At 36.0% G+C, this 17,199-nt stretch overlaps 1 protein-coding gene across 4 annotated transcripts in view; it reads left to right on the top strand.

Moving 5' to 3' along the window:
• Positions 1–17,199, top strand: part of CNTN1 (contactin 1) — a 409,422-nt gene that overhangs the window by 284,784 nt on the left and 107,439 nt on the right. For all 4 annotated transcript variants that reach the window (XM_061416436.1, XM_061416437.1, XM_061416438.1 and 1 more), the window contains one exon: positions 4,507–4,627. In XM_061416436.1, the coding sequence (XP_061272420.1) occupies positions 4,507–4,627 (121 nt within the window). The remainder of the gene's footprint in view (positions 1–4,506; positions 4,628–17,199) is intronic.

Below are 17,199 nucleotides of genomic sequence, written 5' to 3'. Positions count from 1 at the left end.
CATTCCAGTGTTCTTGCCTGGAAAAATCCCATGGACAGAGGAGCCTGGTAGGCTGCAGTCCGTGGGGTTGCTAAGAGTCGGACACCACTGAGCGACTTCACTTTCACTTTTCACTTTCATGCATTGGAGAAGGAAATGGCAACCCACTCCAGTGATCTTGCCTGGAGACTCCCAGGGACAGGGGAGCCTGGTGGGCTGCCATCTATAGGGTTGCACAGAGTCAGACAGGACTGAATCGACTTAGCAGCAGCAGCAGCAGCAGCAGCAAAGCTGCTACTAGAAGTCACAATATTCATCTTTTGGGCATGGCCAGCCCCTACTCTAAAACTACACAGTTGCAGCTAATGGCCACCCTAAATCGCATGATTAGAATTGTTTAGTATGACCCAAGATAACCAGGCAGAGAAAGATACTAAAGATTACCTTCCAGAAGCTGAGGGAAAGGCAAACCTCTCTTTGTAAATTTGTGATTTGCATTACAAATTTGGCCTCTGTAAAGGCTTTTTTTTTTTTTTTGGTAGGCTTAATTCTTTACAACAGATATTGTCGTTGTTGTCTAATTGTTAAGTTGAGTCTGACTCTTTAGACCCCATGTACTAAAGCCTGCAAGGCTCCTCTGTCCACCAGATTTTCCAGGCAAGAATAATGGAATGGGTTGCCATTTCCTTCTCCAGGGGATCTTCCAAACTCAGGAATTGAACCCATGTCTCCTACAATATAGGCAAATTCTTTATCACTGTGCCACCAGGGAAGCCCCTACCACAGATACAGGTGGTTGTAAAACTTAGAGGTGTCCATTTTCTTATATGTCAACTGCATTCTTTCCTCTATAAATTTACATATTATTCCTAAAATGTTTATATTTACTCATGAAATTAGTTTTCAAATAATTTGAAATATAATATTAATTGACAGTTGATCTCATGAATATGACAGCAACAGTTGTTCTTAATTCAGGTATTTTATCTGATAATATGATCATTATCTTACCTGAAAAATCACAAGAAATTACTAAAAGAATTTATTAAAAACATTGTAGATAATAACTCTTTTAATTCATTTATTCCATATTTATTGGCTGAATTCCTCTTGTATGTCAGATATCACAATATGTAATTTGTATATAATAATAAATAAGTCCTAAATTCTTTCTCAAAGAATTACAATCTAGTAGAAGAAATTAAAAGCTAAACAATTAGAGTAGAAAGGAATAGTTACAATGAAAATATACAAGGGACAACTCCATAACTGGGACTTTGGATTCCAGAGGAGAAAGGAGCAGCTAACAACTAGAAGCTAACCAAGTGATAGAAGTGGGAAATGAGAGAATCCAGGCAATGGAAACAATATGTAAACAAAGGTCTGCAGAAAAGAGAACACATAGTAAAGTGTAAGTTACTGGGGTACAGGAAGTGGGAAAGGAAGTAGCAAGAATGTGTTTCATCCTGACACCAAAATAAGTCTCATCATGTGCTTACAAAATGCTGCAATTGTGATAGACTATATGAATTTCCTATTCTAATTCTGCTTGTAGCTAAAAAGTAAGTACATATTATCTCAAGATTTGATGTCAGGAGTCTTAATAAGCATGTCGACTTGTCCATTCAGATGATGTAGTTTTGGTCTTATGTTCCTGGCACTGCTGTGCTGGTCCTAGAGATACAGCACATACAGCTGTATGTTAGTAACACAGGGATACAAAGCTGAATAAAATAGGGAAGGTTTTTCCTTCAGGGAAACCAACTTTAATCATATAATTGTATAAATATTTTACTGAAATGAGATATATAATTTCACATTAAGTAAATTGTGCTATGGCAAAACATAACAACAGAAAGTAGAAAGTCATTGCCTTAGGGAAATGACGAACTGAATCTGGTCAGGGACGGTAAATGTTATTTCGGTGAAGGTGGGGAGAGGGTAGGATATAAGGGGACCAAATCCAGGACAGGAAACACTTTGGAGAACAAGGGATAAGAGATAACAAGATACATTAAGCCTTAAAAAGGGAATGTTCTGGAAAGCAGAGTGTAAGTGAAATGGTGGCACTTGGTGAGCTGGAATACTGGACAGAATTTAGAGAATGGATCCAGGTTGACCATCATACCACTTACAGCTTTTATTCCAAGAAGGGGAATATTTTTAAAGGTTTTTGTTTGTTTTTATAGAAAGGGATGCTTTGATCATATTTGCATTTTTAAAAGGTCACTGTGGGTGCCAAATGGAGAAGAGAATAAATAGGAACTGGGTGGAGGTCATGACCAAATAGGATATAGTAGTTCAGTGACCCACTCCAGTGTTCTTGCCTGGAGAATCCCAAGTATGGGGGAGGTTGGCGGGCTTCTGTCTATGGGGTCACACAGAGTTGGACACGACTGAAGTGACTTAGCAGCAGCAGCAGCAGCAGCAGCAGTTCAGTGACGGATATTGGTAGCTTGGACAAAGGCAGAGGAATGGTGATGAAGAGAAAGGGATAAATCCAATAATTCATATGATGGAATTGAAACTGAAGAAGAGAAAGGGTTGAGAGTTTTCTCAAAATTTCTGGAAAATGTGCTGTCACAGATGACAAGAAAAGTTGAGTTTTGGGGGACAGAAGGTCAAATGCTATCAGAAATCATGCAAAATGAGTTTAAGAAGCAGGAACCAGCTTGAAATGGATCGAGGAGTAAGGTAAATAAATGGCAAAAGCTAAAAACAGAAAGTCGGGTTTTGATAATTAGGTATGGTCAGGATGCAAGCAATCATACAGGAATTAAGTAGCTCAACATAAAGAAAGAAGAATAGTTGATTGTTTCTAGAGGAAACAAGAAAGAGCAGTCAGAGGTAAGATATGGGACTGGGAACAAACGCCAACAAGATGGCAGGGAACTGGGAGAAGTAAAGGTCACTGAGAAATCCTCAATTAAAGTATGACCTATAGGACTTTTAAGAATAGAAATATGTATTGGATGATAATTGCTCTACTTTGTGGGATACAACCAATTCCTTGAACTTCAACTCTCCTGTAAACCTACTTTACTAGGGGAAGCATTGTGTTAGTAGGTTTCAAGGCAAAATAGAGAAAGGGTTGGTCCGAGGCTCCTTAATATAGCAAAAAAAAATAAATGGACAAGAGAACAGAGGGAAAGAAATCCCCTACCTTAGGACTGCACAGAGATCTTGAAATCTGAATTTTTACCCAATTTAGACCTCAAGGGGCAGGAAGATCTACAACTAACATGAAATTGTATTATCTGTAGCTGTGTTTTTACTGAAACTGGCTAAGAGCAAGGAATAAGGTGTGTGGCCACTGACCAGATATTTATATGAAGTTAGCAGTATTCTGTTACAATCAATTGAATCAATCTGTTCTGATTATAACTAAATTCTTAATTAATCTTATTAGTCAAGCAAGGATTGCAACCCAAATACTTTCTAAGACCAGCAGGAAATTTAATATGTAAAGGGCCCACTGGCAGAACCAATGGTGAAGCAGAGCATTCATTTTACATACAGTCATTAAATAATCAGAATTTAAAATTTGCAAGTATGTCGTATAAAAGAAACAATGCCTTCATGAAAAACTGACTTAACCATTAGTTTTTCATCCTTTTATCTATCTGGATATCTATGATCGCAATAGTAAATCAATATTTTTGATTCGCTAGAAAACCAAATGTCTGTTTAAAAATTGAATTTTCTGTATTTGTCTTTTAAGAGGATATTTGGAGATAATGAGTATGGACTATGTTATGCTCCTCCTAACCAAACAAACAAAGTAACTATAGTTAAATTACTTGGATGCTCTGTCTAACTTTTGTCTTTAATAAAATGTACAAATTAGGACTCATCTCATAGAAGTGTCCACAGAAGAGAATGGAATGAGAAAAGCTGTACAGAGGAGACTTTTGATAAATATTAGCTATTTTTAGAAACTGCATTGAAATGGTACCTTGTCATTCACAAGCAAAATTCCTTTAAGCCTTTCTCAAAAAATATATGTTAAACACTATTCTAAGCACTGGGCGTAGAGCAGTGAACGAGACAAAAATCCTTCCCCACACGGAGCTTATATTTTGGCCCAAATGGAACATGTTAGTAGAATTGTCCATTTTAACATTTTCTACACACTTTCATTATCATTGTAAAATGAACGGTGACACATCTTGAAATTAATAATTCTTCGTAGCCAAAGAGCATGTATGTATCCTCATTGATATTCAACATCAATATCAAGTTTCATCCTGTGGGTTTTCTCAAAGGACCTCTGATTATAAGAATAATGGGATGCTAAAGACATTAGAGCTAAAATGGACCTTAAGTAATTCACTCTATTTTTCGCTTCAGATACTGAAGACCAGAAGTTTAAGTAACATAAGAACACACTGTCAGTACATCCAAAAGAGATGCCTTTTAATGAAAATGGTTGCATTTTGTTAGGGGAAAATGTACCTCTCATATGCTAAATACCACTTAATTGGTGAAAAAGTTACTGATTTGAATGACTGCTGTTTTTGCCGACAGCTGGATTCCAATGGGGAGCTGCTCATCCGAAATGCCCAGTTGAAACACGCTGGGAGGTACACGTGCACAGCTCAGACAATTGTAGACAATTCTTCAGCCTCTGCTGACCTTGTTGTGCGAGGTAAGAGTTTCGACATTTTAGAATCATAAAACCAAAGCTATTTGACTTGCATAAATATGTATAATTTTCTGGTAACTCTGGTACGAATTCTTATATATTTAGAGTCTCGATCTTTGAGAACAGCTCTTCACCCATGCCTAAGACTGATTTATGCCAGACAAGTAGTAAACAAAACTGATTTTGTTTGTTTTACTAACTACATATCTTCTAGAAACTTATACCACATACCTCCTACTAAACGTTTGTGCTTTTAAACCTAGTACTTACCAGAAGTTCTCAGTTTCTGCTAATACTTCTCGTGTTTGAACAGCATGTTTCCTTTTTTAATCTTTTATGGAAAAAAAAATATACTGATGACGTTTATTTATAACCTTAATTGTTTTTTTTAATTAATTTATTTATTTTAATTGGAGGCTAATTACTTTACAATATTGTAGTGGGTTTTGCTGTACATTGACATGAATCAGCCATGGGTGTAAATGTGTCCCCCCTCCTGAACCCTCTTCCCACCTCCCTCCCCATCCCATCCCTCAGGGTCATGCCAGTGCACCATCCCTGAGCACCCTGTCTCATGCATTGAACCTGGGCTGTTTCACATATGATAATATACATGTTTCAATACTACCCTCTCAAATCATCCCACCCTCTCCTTCTCCCACAGAGTCCAAAAGACTGTTCTTTACATCTGTGACTCTTTTGCTGTCTCTCATATAGGGTCATCATTATCATCTTTCTAAATTCCATATATATGCATTAGTATACTATATTGGTGTTTTTCTTCAGACTTACTTCACTCTGTATAATATATAACCTCAATTGTTAACACATTTGCCACTATCATCTTAGAATAAAAAATGATTTTACAGGTATCATGTTTCTATTTGTTGCTGATTTTCAAACCTGTGCTTTTGTTCTTATAAATGATTGAGAATGTGCTTGGATATATGCTTATTGAAAATCCCACCACTTTGCTACTGATCTCTGCTGTATAGCTATGAGGCCAGCTCAAAACCTGCCTCACTTTACTTAAAATCATTCATCTGCTCTTCACACTGTCTAAAGAATGAAGACCATTCCTTTTAGCTAAGCACCTGAGAAGTTCCATACTGTGTGGTGACCTAGGCCTGTTTAGCTTTAATCTCTCACCATTCCTGCTGACCAACTAGTCCACAGAAATATCCTAAGATTTTTACCTTTGTTCCTTGGTTCACAACATTCCTTCCACATCCTGTTTTCATTGCTTGTTGCCCAAGTCTTATCCATCCTTTAAGGTGAGGTGAAAGTGGCTCAGTCTAGTCTGACTCTTTGCGACCCCATGGACTATACAGTCCATGAAATTCTCCAGGACAGAATACTGGAGTGAGTAGCCTTTCCCTTCTCCAGGGGATCTTCCCAACCCAGGGATTGAACCCAGGTCTCCCACATTGCAGGCAGATTCTTTACCAGCTGAGCCACAAGGGAAGCCCTCCATCCTTCAAAGATTAGCTCAAAAGTACAAAACTCATAAGTCATTTTTTGATGTCCTAAATATTAACCCTCTTTTCTAAACTCGGTAACAATAACTATTTTGTTGAATGAGTTTTATAGCAATTTGTGCATATGAGTTATCTCCTCTACTAAGTTGTGAAATTCACATAAGTGTTTTTATTATTAACAATATTTAGTGAGATGCAGAATTCTATTTCATAACTTCATAGTTCTCTTTTTCCCTCTGTCTCAATAGCATGTTAACATTTTTATTTTTTCACACTTTACGTACTAAAATATTTATTGACCATGATCCAACCAGTCCATTCTGAAGGAGATCAGCCCTGGGATTTCTTTGGAAGGAATGATGCTAAAGCTGAAACTCCAGTACTTTGGCCACCTCATGCGAAGAGTTGACTCATTGGAAAAGACTCTGATGCTGGGAGGGATTGGGGGCAAGAGGAGAAGGGGACGACAGAGGATGAGATGGCTGGATGGCATCACTGACTCGATGGACCTGAGTCTCAGTGAACTCCGGGAGTTGGTGATGGACAGGGAGGCCTAGTGTGCTGCAATTCATGGGGTCGCAAAGAGTTGGACACGACTGAGCGACTGATCTGATCTGATTGTACTTTTCATCAGTTTTTGCATAATCAGATAAATTATTAGTAACTGAGATGATACACATGGTTTTTAATATTACCCATACTAAATCCAGATCAAAAATATAATTTCAGTCAATCTCATATATGTCCTGCATTTTCCTCTAGAGCAAAGGTAGTATGGAGTCCCCCAGTCTCACTGAGCAAATATTGAAAACACTTATTCCAGTTAAATATATTCTTCTTTAGAGTATTAGAAGTCTAGCTGAAATTTCTTTATCCAAATAAACCTAGGTATTTATTACACACAACCCTCATTGAAAATTAATTAAACTCCAAGGCTACAAAATGTTAAATTCAATAACGTTCCTATAGTTTCAATATTTCCATTTTGTTTTCTTGGACATCTGTCTGAGAGTTATCTGGGAGAGGAATTATTCACTGTTTTTACTAGTCAGACAACTTGCTGCTAAGCTGCTTCCAAGGATAGCCTATGTTTTCATTTAATTGACTTTGTTTGCATGTTAAATGATTATTATTAGCATTGCAATAAGTGTGCTAAGTCACTTCCCCTGTGTCCAACTCTTTGTGACCCTATGGACTGCAGCCTGCCACTGCACTGCAGACTGCACCCTGTCCATGGGATTCTCCAGGCAAGAATACTGGAATGGGTTGCTGGGCTCTCCTCCAGGGATTCTTCCTGACCCAGGGATCGAACTTATGTCTCTTACGTCTCTTGAAATTGGCAGGCAAGTTCTTTACCACTAGCACCACCCTGGAAGCCCTATCACAATAGGGGTTATATTATAATATATGTACATCAGTGTCTTCATATAACTTAGATGTTGTTGTTGTTTAGTCACTAAGTCGTGCCATACTCTTTGCAGCCCCATGGATGGTAGCCCACCAGGCCCCTCTGTCCATGGGATTTCCCAGACAAAAATACTAGAGTGGGTTGCCATTTCCTTCTCCAAGGCATCTTTCTAACCCGGAGATCAAACCCCTGTCTCCTGAACTGACAGGCGTATTCTTTATAGATGAGCCATCAAAATTGCAGTAAACTCCTGGAATGCTGAGGGAAGAATAAGTTTTGCAGATATAGTTGAAGAATATTAATAATCTTGACCACTCACACTAAGTAATTAATAATCATCATAGTGTGTATTTTTTATAAAAGTAAAAACCAGTATAAAAATGTATAGCAGTTATTATGTGAAAATATAAGTTTTTACTTCTAAAGCCTTTTAGTTCTAAGAAAAATAACATAAAACAATGGAAACTGAGTTCCTGCACTATAACAGAATGTTAAAAAAACTATAGCCTGGTGGGTTACAGTCCATGGGTTGCAAAGAGTCAGACACAACTGAGCGACCAAGCACAGCACAGCACAGATAAAAAGAATTGCTTCAGTTCAGTTCATTCACTCAGTCGTGTCCAACTCTATGCGACCCCATGAATCGCAGCATGCCAGGCCTCCCTGTCCATCACCAACTCCCAGAGTTCACTCAGACTCACATCCATCGAGTCGGTGATGCCATCTAGCCATCTCATCCTCTGTTGTCCCCTTTTCCTCCTGCCCCCAATCCCTCCCAGCATCAGAGTCTTTTGCAATGAATCAACTTTTCCCATGAGGTGGCCAAAGTACTGGAGTTTCAGCTTTAGCATCATTCCTTCCAAAGAACACCCAGGGCTGATCTCCTTTAGAATGGACTGGTTGGATCTCCTTGCAGTCCAAGGGAATTCTCAAGAGTCTTCTCCAACACCACATTTCAAAAGCATCAATTCTTCGGCACTCAGCTTTCTTCACAGTCTTAGCATTGATAAAAGACAGTCTTAGCATTGATAAGGGAGAAGGCAATGGTACCCCACTCCGGTACTCTTGCTTGGAAAATCCCATGGACAGAGGAGCCTGGTGGGCTGCAGTCCATGGGGTCGCTGGGGGTCAGACACGACTGAGCGACTTCACTTTCACTTTTCACTTTCATGCATTGGAGAAGGAAATGGCAATCCACTCCAGTATTCTTGCCTGGAGAATCCCAGGGACAGGGGAGCCTGGTAGGCTGCCATCTATGGGGTCGCACAGAGTTGGACATGACTGAAGCGACTTAGCAGCTGCAGCAGCAGCATAATCATTCTCCAAATTTCATTATTAATAAGATATTCATTTTGCATCAATAAAAATTTGAAATTCAAATAGTCAGATGCATTTCTGCATAGCTTTTGTCAAAAATATATATAAAGTAAACCTTCAGATATGATTTATATATTTATATCATGGAATATAGAATTAAAGTTTTCCTTATTTCTTAAAATAATGATGAGTAATGACATAGTATGACTTTAGTAATATTGTTTACCCACCTCATTATGTTTTTTTATTTAGTCTAGGAAATCATAACCTGGAATCCAGTGATAGGCTTCAAGTGGCCTATGGATCTCCTGAAGTTAAATGGAAAATTCAATGAGTATCTAGATTGTCCTGGGAAGAGAATTTATCACTTTCATTAAATTTCCACAGCCAGCAAAGACCCAAAAGGCCACTTTTAGCTAAAAGGCCAAGGAATTTAATCTATTATTCTTTTTACCCCATCTAGACCAAGATTCTCAAAAAAAGAAAACATAAGGGATTATTTTTCACCTCATGCTAATAAAAAACTAATGAATTTTATGTAGTGAGGTCTAATAGCACATTTAGATTATAAATTGCTTTCAATCAGTTTTCTTTCAAATTTTCAAGAATATATCTGTCTATAAATATATTAACCATGCTATATATTAGACAATATATAAGAGCTTGCTAAATCTGAGGTAAATTAATGCCCAACGGCTTAGATGGTAAAGAATCTGCCAGCAATGCAAGAGACCCTGGTTTGATCCCTTGGTCAGGAAGATCCCTTGGAGAAGGGACTGACTACCCACTCCAGCATTTTGCCTGAGGAATTCCATGGACAGAAGAGCCTGGTGGGCTACAGTCCATGGGGTCTCTGAGTTGGACACAACCAAGTGACTAATGCACATACACAGTGCTAATTCACACTCAGATATCAGTGATCTGAACTGACGTTTCTAAAATTATGAGAATGTCAGTGCTGTGAGAGGGACAGTGAACAGATTAGAGGGGAAACTAATTTCCTCTTATGATCACTGAGAAAAAAAATTTGACAATATATCCATCATAGTACACATACACTATTATGCCTTATCAGAGGGCTTAAACAAAAGTAGAAATATTCAGGGATAATTTGGAAAATGTGGATCTTTTAGCTTATGTTCTCTTGCAGTAAATTAATACATAGTGAAAATTTTGTATCCCCCTTATATTCTATGTGTGTGTGTGTGTGTGTGTGTGTGTGTGTGTGTGTATTTGCCAGTTTGGATGGGTGGTTGTGCAGGTAAAGCCTGATGAAAATTTGAATAAGAGTGAAAAATGTATTTTAAGCTTGTGCCTTTCATCATCATTTTTAAATTGAGTTTAGAATGGAGGCAGTGAATTAGTTAAATATGAATGTTTCTAAATATAAAACTGAGATTAAATATAGAAAAACACATAGCTGAAGGAAAATGTAACATTAGATCTGCTTTTGTAGGACTTTTTTACCCAGAGGTAACTCACTTCCCCACTTATCCATTTAAGGTTTGGTAGAACTGAGAAATAAAGAAGACAATAGCAATTGTTGTCAACTGAAAACAATATAGAAAATGGCCCAATAATCGAATATAAGCCATTGTCATTCTGTAGCAGTCATAAGCGTTTACATGTAAAAACCTGTAGAACTTCAGTTGCTTTACCCACTAGTTAAGTCCACAGATGCTCAAGGAAAAGAGACCATAAAAGTGACACACATTGCCTATTTCTCCAGTTATACAAGCAATTTCAAGTTATGAGGTAGTACTGGCCATGTAATTTTCACCTTTGATGTCCAAAACTGCATTTTATACTAGTTCTATCCTTTCAGTTTGGAAATATTTCTCTTAGTATTTCTATAGTGTTGACATTATTCTTGTAAAAGCAACCTTTATTTAAACAATGTTGTCCTGAAAGCCCAATATATAGAATTCAAGCTGCCCTGACTGAAAGAAATGAAAACTTTTTTTTTTTTTTTTGGCAAAGTGTTCATTCACTGTTCTAAAAACTCACTAGAAACACAAAACATTTTAGATAAGTCAGTAAACATTCTTCATCAGAGCCCAGGCAAATGTAAAGGAATACCATCTCTGAAATAGCATTCAACACAGCCTTTTAGGATTCCAACAAATTTAGATAAATCAAATACTGAACTATGTCAAAAATGACAAGCCATAAAAATGAATCAGGGAGAATTAAAAACAAAACAATAAAGTCTAGAGTCCATCAGAGACTCTCATCATCAGAATAAGAATAAAAATAATCATGCTTAAATCTTTAGACAAATAAGAGAGAAAATGATAAAAATGAGTTGGAAATAAGATACTATGAAATGAAGCAGTTTGGGGGAAAAAAGAACTACAAACAATAAACAATCATTGGAAATTTAAAATAAATCATTGGATGGGTTAAATAACAATTACAGACAAATTAAGAAAAGATTAGGGACAGCGTTCATAGCAGTTTTCTTCATGATAGTCCAACACTGGAAACAAATACTCTTAAACATAAGAGCGGTTAAACAAACTGTGATATACTAGTACTGTGGACTACTATTCAGAAATAAGAATAATAATCTAGTGATGTGTGCCATTTGGCTATATCTCAAATGAATGCTGCATGGAAAGCAGCCAATTTGCATACTCTATGACTCCATTTATTTAGCATTTTTGAAATGAAAATTATAGAGATGGAGACTAGATTATCAGTTGTTATGACTTAAAGAGATTAGAAGAAGGGGAGTAGTTGTAGCCATAAAAATGTAGAGCAGGGAATCCTTATAATCAGATTGTTCTGTATCTTAACTCTGGTCATGGTCACTGAAGTCTACACATGTGATAAAACTAAAAGTTTCTTAGAAATAAGCAAGCACACAGACACACAAACTAGTGAAATCTGTACTACAAGTTTGATGGATAGTATCAATGTCAGTTTTCTGGTTGTGCTAATATATTTAGTTAGGCAAACTGCTGTGGTGAGTAAATGAATGAAGGATATTCAGGACCTTCCTTCATTAATAGTCACAATTGCATGTGAATCTATAATTTCTCCAAAAATTTTTAACAAAAAAAATCAATAAACATAAAACACACTGAAAATATAAAGAAAATATGTACATGTTTTCTCTTTTTTCAAAAATAGCATAATATTACTAGGAAGCGTAGATTATGGCATACCCAGAAGTAATGTTTGAACAAGTGGCAGCTACTAAACTGCCTTCTGAGGAAGTTGATCCAAGCCTGGGAAGGACTGAGTTGGGCTGCAGCTTTGGCACCAGGGTTGAATTACCAAAGGCAGTAGAGGAGAATGTGTTGCCTGCATCTTTACCCAGAACCCTCCTCCACTCTTTTCCCCTATGCATTACTGTATTCTTTTCAAATAAGTATTGGATATATTTTTAAAGAATGTCATTATGGAGGGCATCAAATTATACCATTCCAGAGGAGCCAAATGTTTAAACCTGGCCTGAGTTGGCAAGTCTCTTTTTTTAATAAAACTACACAATGCTCGTGATGAAGTGGTCTTTAAATGGTTTTCAGAAATTATTGTTCTAGAGAATTCATGGAAAATGGTTTGAAAGTCGTTTTGTTTATCGAATAGACAAAGACATTTGAAATGTGTTTCAGAAAGATAATAAGATCCTCTTTTCCTCCAGTTTATCCTGTGCAAACCAAATAGAAGTCTCAACAAATAATTGAAAAAACACTTATGAATATTTGGCTAGAAGTCAAGGAAGGGAGCTCTGATGTAAGGACAGGAATGTTATGGGAATGGAAGAAGGCAGTTCAGGTGGTGAGAAAAGAGTTAACTCCAGGTGGTTTTCCCTCACCCTTATATAATTTTAGCACAACTGAACTTTAAGCACTAAATCACACCAAGGAAGATAATCAGCTTCAAAAACTCTAAAGTTAATCAAGAACCACTCAATCTATGTATCAATAGTAAGTAAAAAAAAGAGATACAAAATAAGATGAAATATTCCCCAGCTAGAGCTAATATAAAATGATATGATAAAATATAACTAATATAAAAATGAAGATAACTTTTATAAGAGATTGTAATACCATTCTTGGTATTATGACATTTAAAGTAATTTGTAGATAATTTTAGTGAATTATTTTTCTGTTAGAGCACACACTGACCTCAATTTAAAATAATATTGTATTAGTGAAAGAGGCAATTTCAGAATAAAACTTTAAAACACAGGCATGTATGATATAGCCAAGGGGATTTAGAACTCAAACAAATTGTTTAATAGCTAAAAGACCTTTAGAGTCTAAATTTATTTTTAGTTCAAAAAACAGCTATTTTTAGGCTTCTTATATAAGAAACCAAATCAAGACGATTGATACAAATTTCCATTTTGTTATTGTTTTTGTAATAAAGGTTGTACTTAATAGGTCCATAAAAGTGTAATTCAGGTTGCTTCATCAAGTGAGTTTTGGTGCACAACAGCCCTGTTGTTTTTAGCAATTAAATATGTTTCTAGAGGACTTAATGCTTTTCAGTTAAAAGAAAAAAGTGTCATTTATAAGGAAAGGTTTCTCAGGATTCATTTGACAGCACTTTGGGGAACATTTATGTAGCTTGCCAAGGTTAAATTCTCTTTTATGAGTGCACTTTTGGACAATATTCAAAAATGGACCATAATATTAGGCCACAAAAGCAAGAAATTAGGCTTTGACATCTGTGTTTTACTACTTTCCATGGCATTTCTGCTGTATTATAAATATCCTTGGTAGTGCTACCAACTGTTAGCACCCTCCTGACACCTGGCTGAACATAATGTTTGTCACTAAAATTGAAAAAATAGAAAATGCAGTCATGATTATTCTTTTCATATCTGCCCCCCATTTTTATATCTTAAATACCATATTAAACAACATTTCTTAATACAAGGCTGAGATTAAAAAACAAACAAAAGATAAAAAGACTTTGATTCTCCAAAACTTTTAGTTTGAATCTCAATACTAACCTATGCTATGTGAAATTTGGAAATGTTTTGGAAAAAGAATAACTGGAGTTAAAGTGGATAATATAAAACTATGCAAACTATCGAATCCCCAAGTCAAGTTTGTATTTTTATATTAGAAGTTTACATGCATAGTTTTATGTAGATTTTTATTTAGACAAGAATATTATGTGTGTGCATATTTCTACTTTATTTCTAATGTCAAAATACAGTTGCAGAATGGAAATGAATGTAAGTAAGATGTCATCTTTATTTGATGTAATCCCCTGAAGTTTTTATTACTTGGCCTAATGACACGGTTACCAGATTCTTTCTTAAGGAGGTCATTTTGGTTGATGACTAGCTCACTTTTAAATTCTGTGTTGGTTAAGTTAAGCTAATATGGTCAAATAAATAACCTGATGGAAGCTGGCAATATAATTTTTAGTATGAATAATACTGCTGTATTTTTAACAATCATAATAGTTGGCTAAGTCTTTTCTACAGAAAATGCCCTTGGGTATTTATTATTTCCAGATGTTCTGTTAGCAGAGTTCACATCCAAAGCATACTCTCTTTGCTATCCAGACAAACTTAATTTTGAACTATTTACTTGGAGACGTTGTTCCAGATTCATTAGTACTGTTTCTTAAAAAAACATGAAATAAACATTTTCTTTGTTTGAGATAAAAGGGCTCTAATGGCCCTGTTATTAGAAAAGCATGCACTAAAATTACATTTTTTTCCCTTCTAACTTCTTCAGAGTAGCTACATGAAATACCTGCATTTATCTTAAAGCTGGAATATACAATTTCAAATCTAGAATTAGTCCTAGAGGTCATCTAGACTGTTCCCATCCCTTTTTACTACAAAATTTAGATTTCAAGAGAGACTTGCCTTGAATTACCCATGTATTTTGTGACATTTATCTTGGAACCTCAATTCAATTTTCTGATAATAGATGTCTTTCAGATAGTAGGAATAAATAAAATCTATAGTTAATTTCTAAAACTTTTGTACCTAAGGTTTTAAAATTTTAATACTTTAATACTCTAAAATGTTCAATAGTTAATTTGGTATAATAGCCAGAAGACTACCAAGTCTGTTGTAGAACTGCTACTACGAAAGTTACTGATTGCAGTTCTGCTCTGCTCACTTTCCCATTATTGTCCAGCACATGCTAATAAATAGTGGTTGGGGTTTTAAACATCAAGGGAAAAATAAAGCCAGAGACATTTATTTTAAAAGGTTGAATTACCTCCTCTTGGGTTATTTAATGTTGTATTTGTATGGTTAACTCAGGAACCTTGGCTATTTGTGAAAGCAGAAGGAAAATGAGACTGCCGTCAAGTTAAAAGTTAGTGGAACTCTTGGTGTTTAATCAGGATTTAGACTTCTGCAGTATCTGGCATAAATATTCACACTGTGTTCAAGAATTCCAATATTCAAATTATTAAATAACCAAATGTGGTTTATGTTCAAAATTATTATTTAAGCATGGCATGCCTTAATTAATTCAAAAGGACTTTTACATTAATTAATTTAATAACTATAAAATTAGGAAGGACAGATTAAAAAGTTTCATGTGATATACACACAAAGTTAGACAGACATAAAATTATGCATGCACCTTACCACCCTTCACCCACTAACACACTCACTCTTAGTGAAGACATCCAGAAAAGAGATTCACTTATATAGGCAGAAAGATGTGTCCAGATCATCACCGCCAAATCAAAGAGAATAGTTGAGGTAGTTTTTCAAGTATTTGGGTCAGAAAAACACACATTTACCTCAGATTCTTGGATAATTGCCTTTGCTTTCCACTTTGGCCAAGAAAATTTGCCACAGAGACAGACTAAAGATTCCATCTCATCAGTCCTTGTAGGCTGAGACAGGAAAATGGCCCTCCCTGCCCACACTGGTTGGAACAATGACTGACCAGGCGCCATTCAGAGGCATCCTGACCCCAGTTGGCTCTATACCGCAGTAATACATCTATTAATAGTGAAGATTGCCCAGAAATTAAGCTTTCTCATTTCCATTGAGAATCAACTAATTCACAAGCTACTAAGCGTCAGTTCTCCGTAACTGTTAAATGCTAAAGCTGAAATGCATATTTGTTTATCATAAATGCAGAATTTAGAAGTAGCTTGATTGTTTCAAAGCTAGAAATTACTAGTAGTTCTATTTATAAAAGCTCTAGTAAAAATAGCAGCTTTCCTAATTACTGCTAAAGTTACAAAGTACAGTAATAATTTGAAATTGTATTTTTTAATGTCAAAACAATGTATATTGACATAAATTCAAGGAAATGTTCAATTATATCAATGAAACGTGTAGTTCTTTCAGACTGAGATATGATATTTTAAACTTTAAGATGGATCTTGGAAGTGATTTAGTTTAACCCTTCATTTTACAAATGCAAAAATCAAAAATAACAATATGAGGGTTATAAACTGGTAGATGACACTATGAAGAATGCACTGAATAAATTTAATTACTTTTTTTTTCCTCATTGAAGTACAGTGAGAGAAGTTTCATTGCAGGATTTCTTCTTTTCTTCAGTTAATTGTTCTCTTTGTCTAGTAAGCTAACTGGTCAGGTTTTGGCAAACTGGAGTTTATTCTTTGCTACAGTGGGTTTATATCCAGGGCTCCCTTAAAAAAACAATCAACAAACTTGCTTCTCCTCACTCTGATTCCAGGAGAGAAGGCAGGAAAGCTTTACAGAACTTAATAGCCTGGATCTTGTTAAATAGCCTGGATCTTCATTTCACTGGTCCATAATGATCTTAATATATTAATGTATATTTACCAGAGTAATCCAAATTAAACTGACAACTATGTCAAATTACAAGAGGGGTACAGATAATCAGTGATATACACAAGCCTTTATGAGCGTGAATAAATGGCAATTAGTTCAAATTTTAAAAATTAATTTTAATTTACATTGGCAAAATATATATTTATAGCTCCAGTCTTTATGCTGTGAAAGACACATATTTTAATATAAAATAAAAATATTTGTTATTACATAATTTAATGTATCAGTCAGTTCACTTCAGTTGCTCAGTCGTGTCCGACTCTTTGTGACCCCATGAATTGCAGCATGCCAGGCCTCCCTGTCCATTACCAACTCTCGGAGTTCATTCAAAGTAACGTCCATCGAGTCAGGGATGCCATCCAGCCATCTCATCGTCTGTCATCGCTTTCTCCTCCTGCCCCCAATCCCTCCCAGCATCAGAGTCTTTTCCAATGAGTCAACTCTTTGCATGAGGTGGCCAAAGTACTGGAGTTTCAGCTTTAGCATCATTCCTTCCAAAGAACACCCAGGACTGATCTTTAGAATGGACTGGTTGGATCTCCTTGCAGTCCAAGGGACTCTCAAGAGTCTTTTCCAACACCACAGTTCAAGAGCATCAATT

The sequence above is a fragment of the Bos javanicus genome, chromosome 5 (assembly GCF_032452875.1).
Source record: "Bos javanicus breed banteng chromosome 5, ARS-OSU_banteng_1.0, whole genome shotgun sequence".
NCBI classification, from domain to species: domain Eukaryota; kingdom Metazoa; phylum Chordata; class Mammalia; order Artiodactyla; family Bovidae; genus Bos; species Bos javanicus.
The sequence above is the reverse complement of the archived record's forward strand: the minus strand, read 5'-3'. Positions and strand labels throughout refer to the sequence as shown.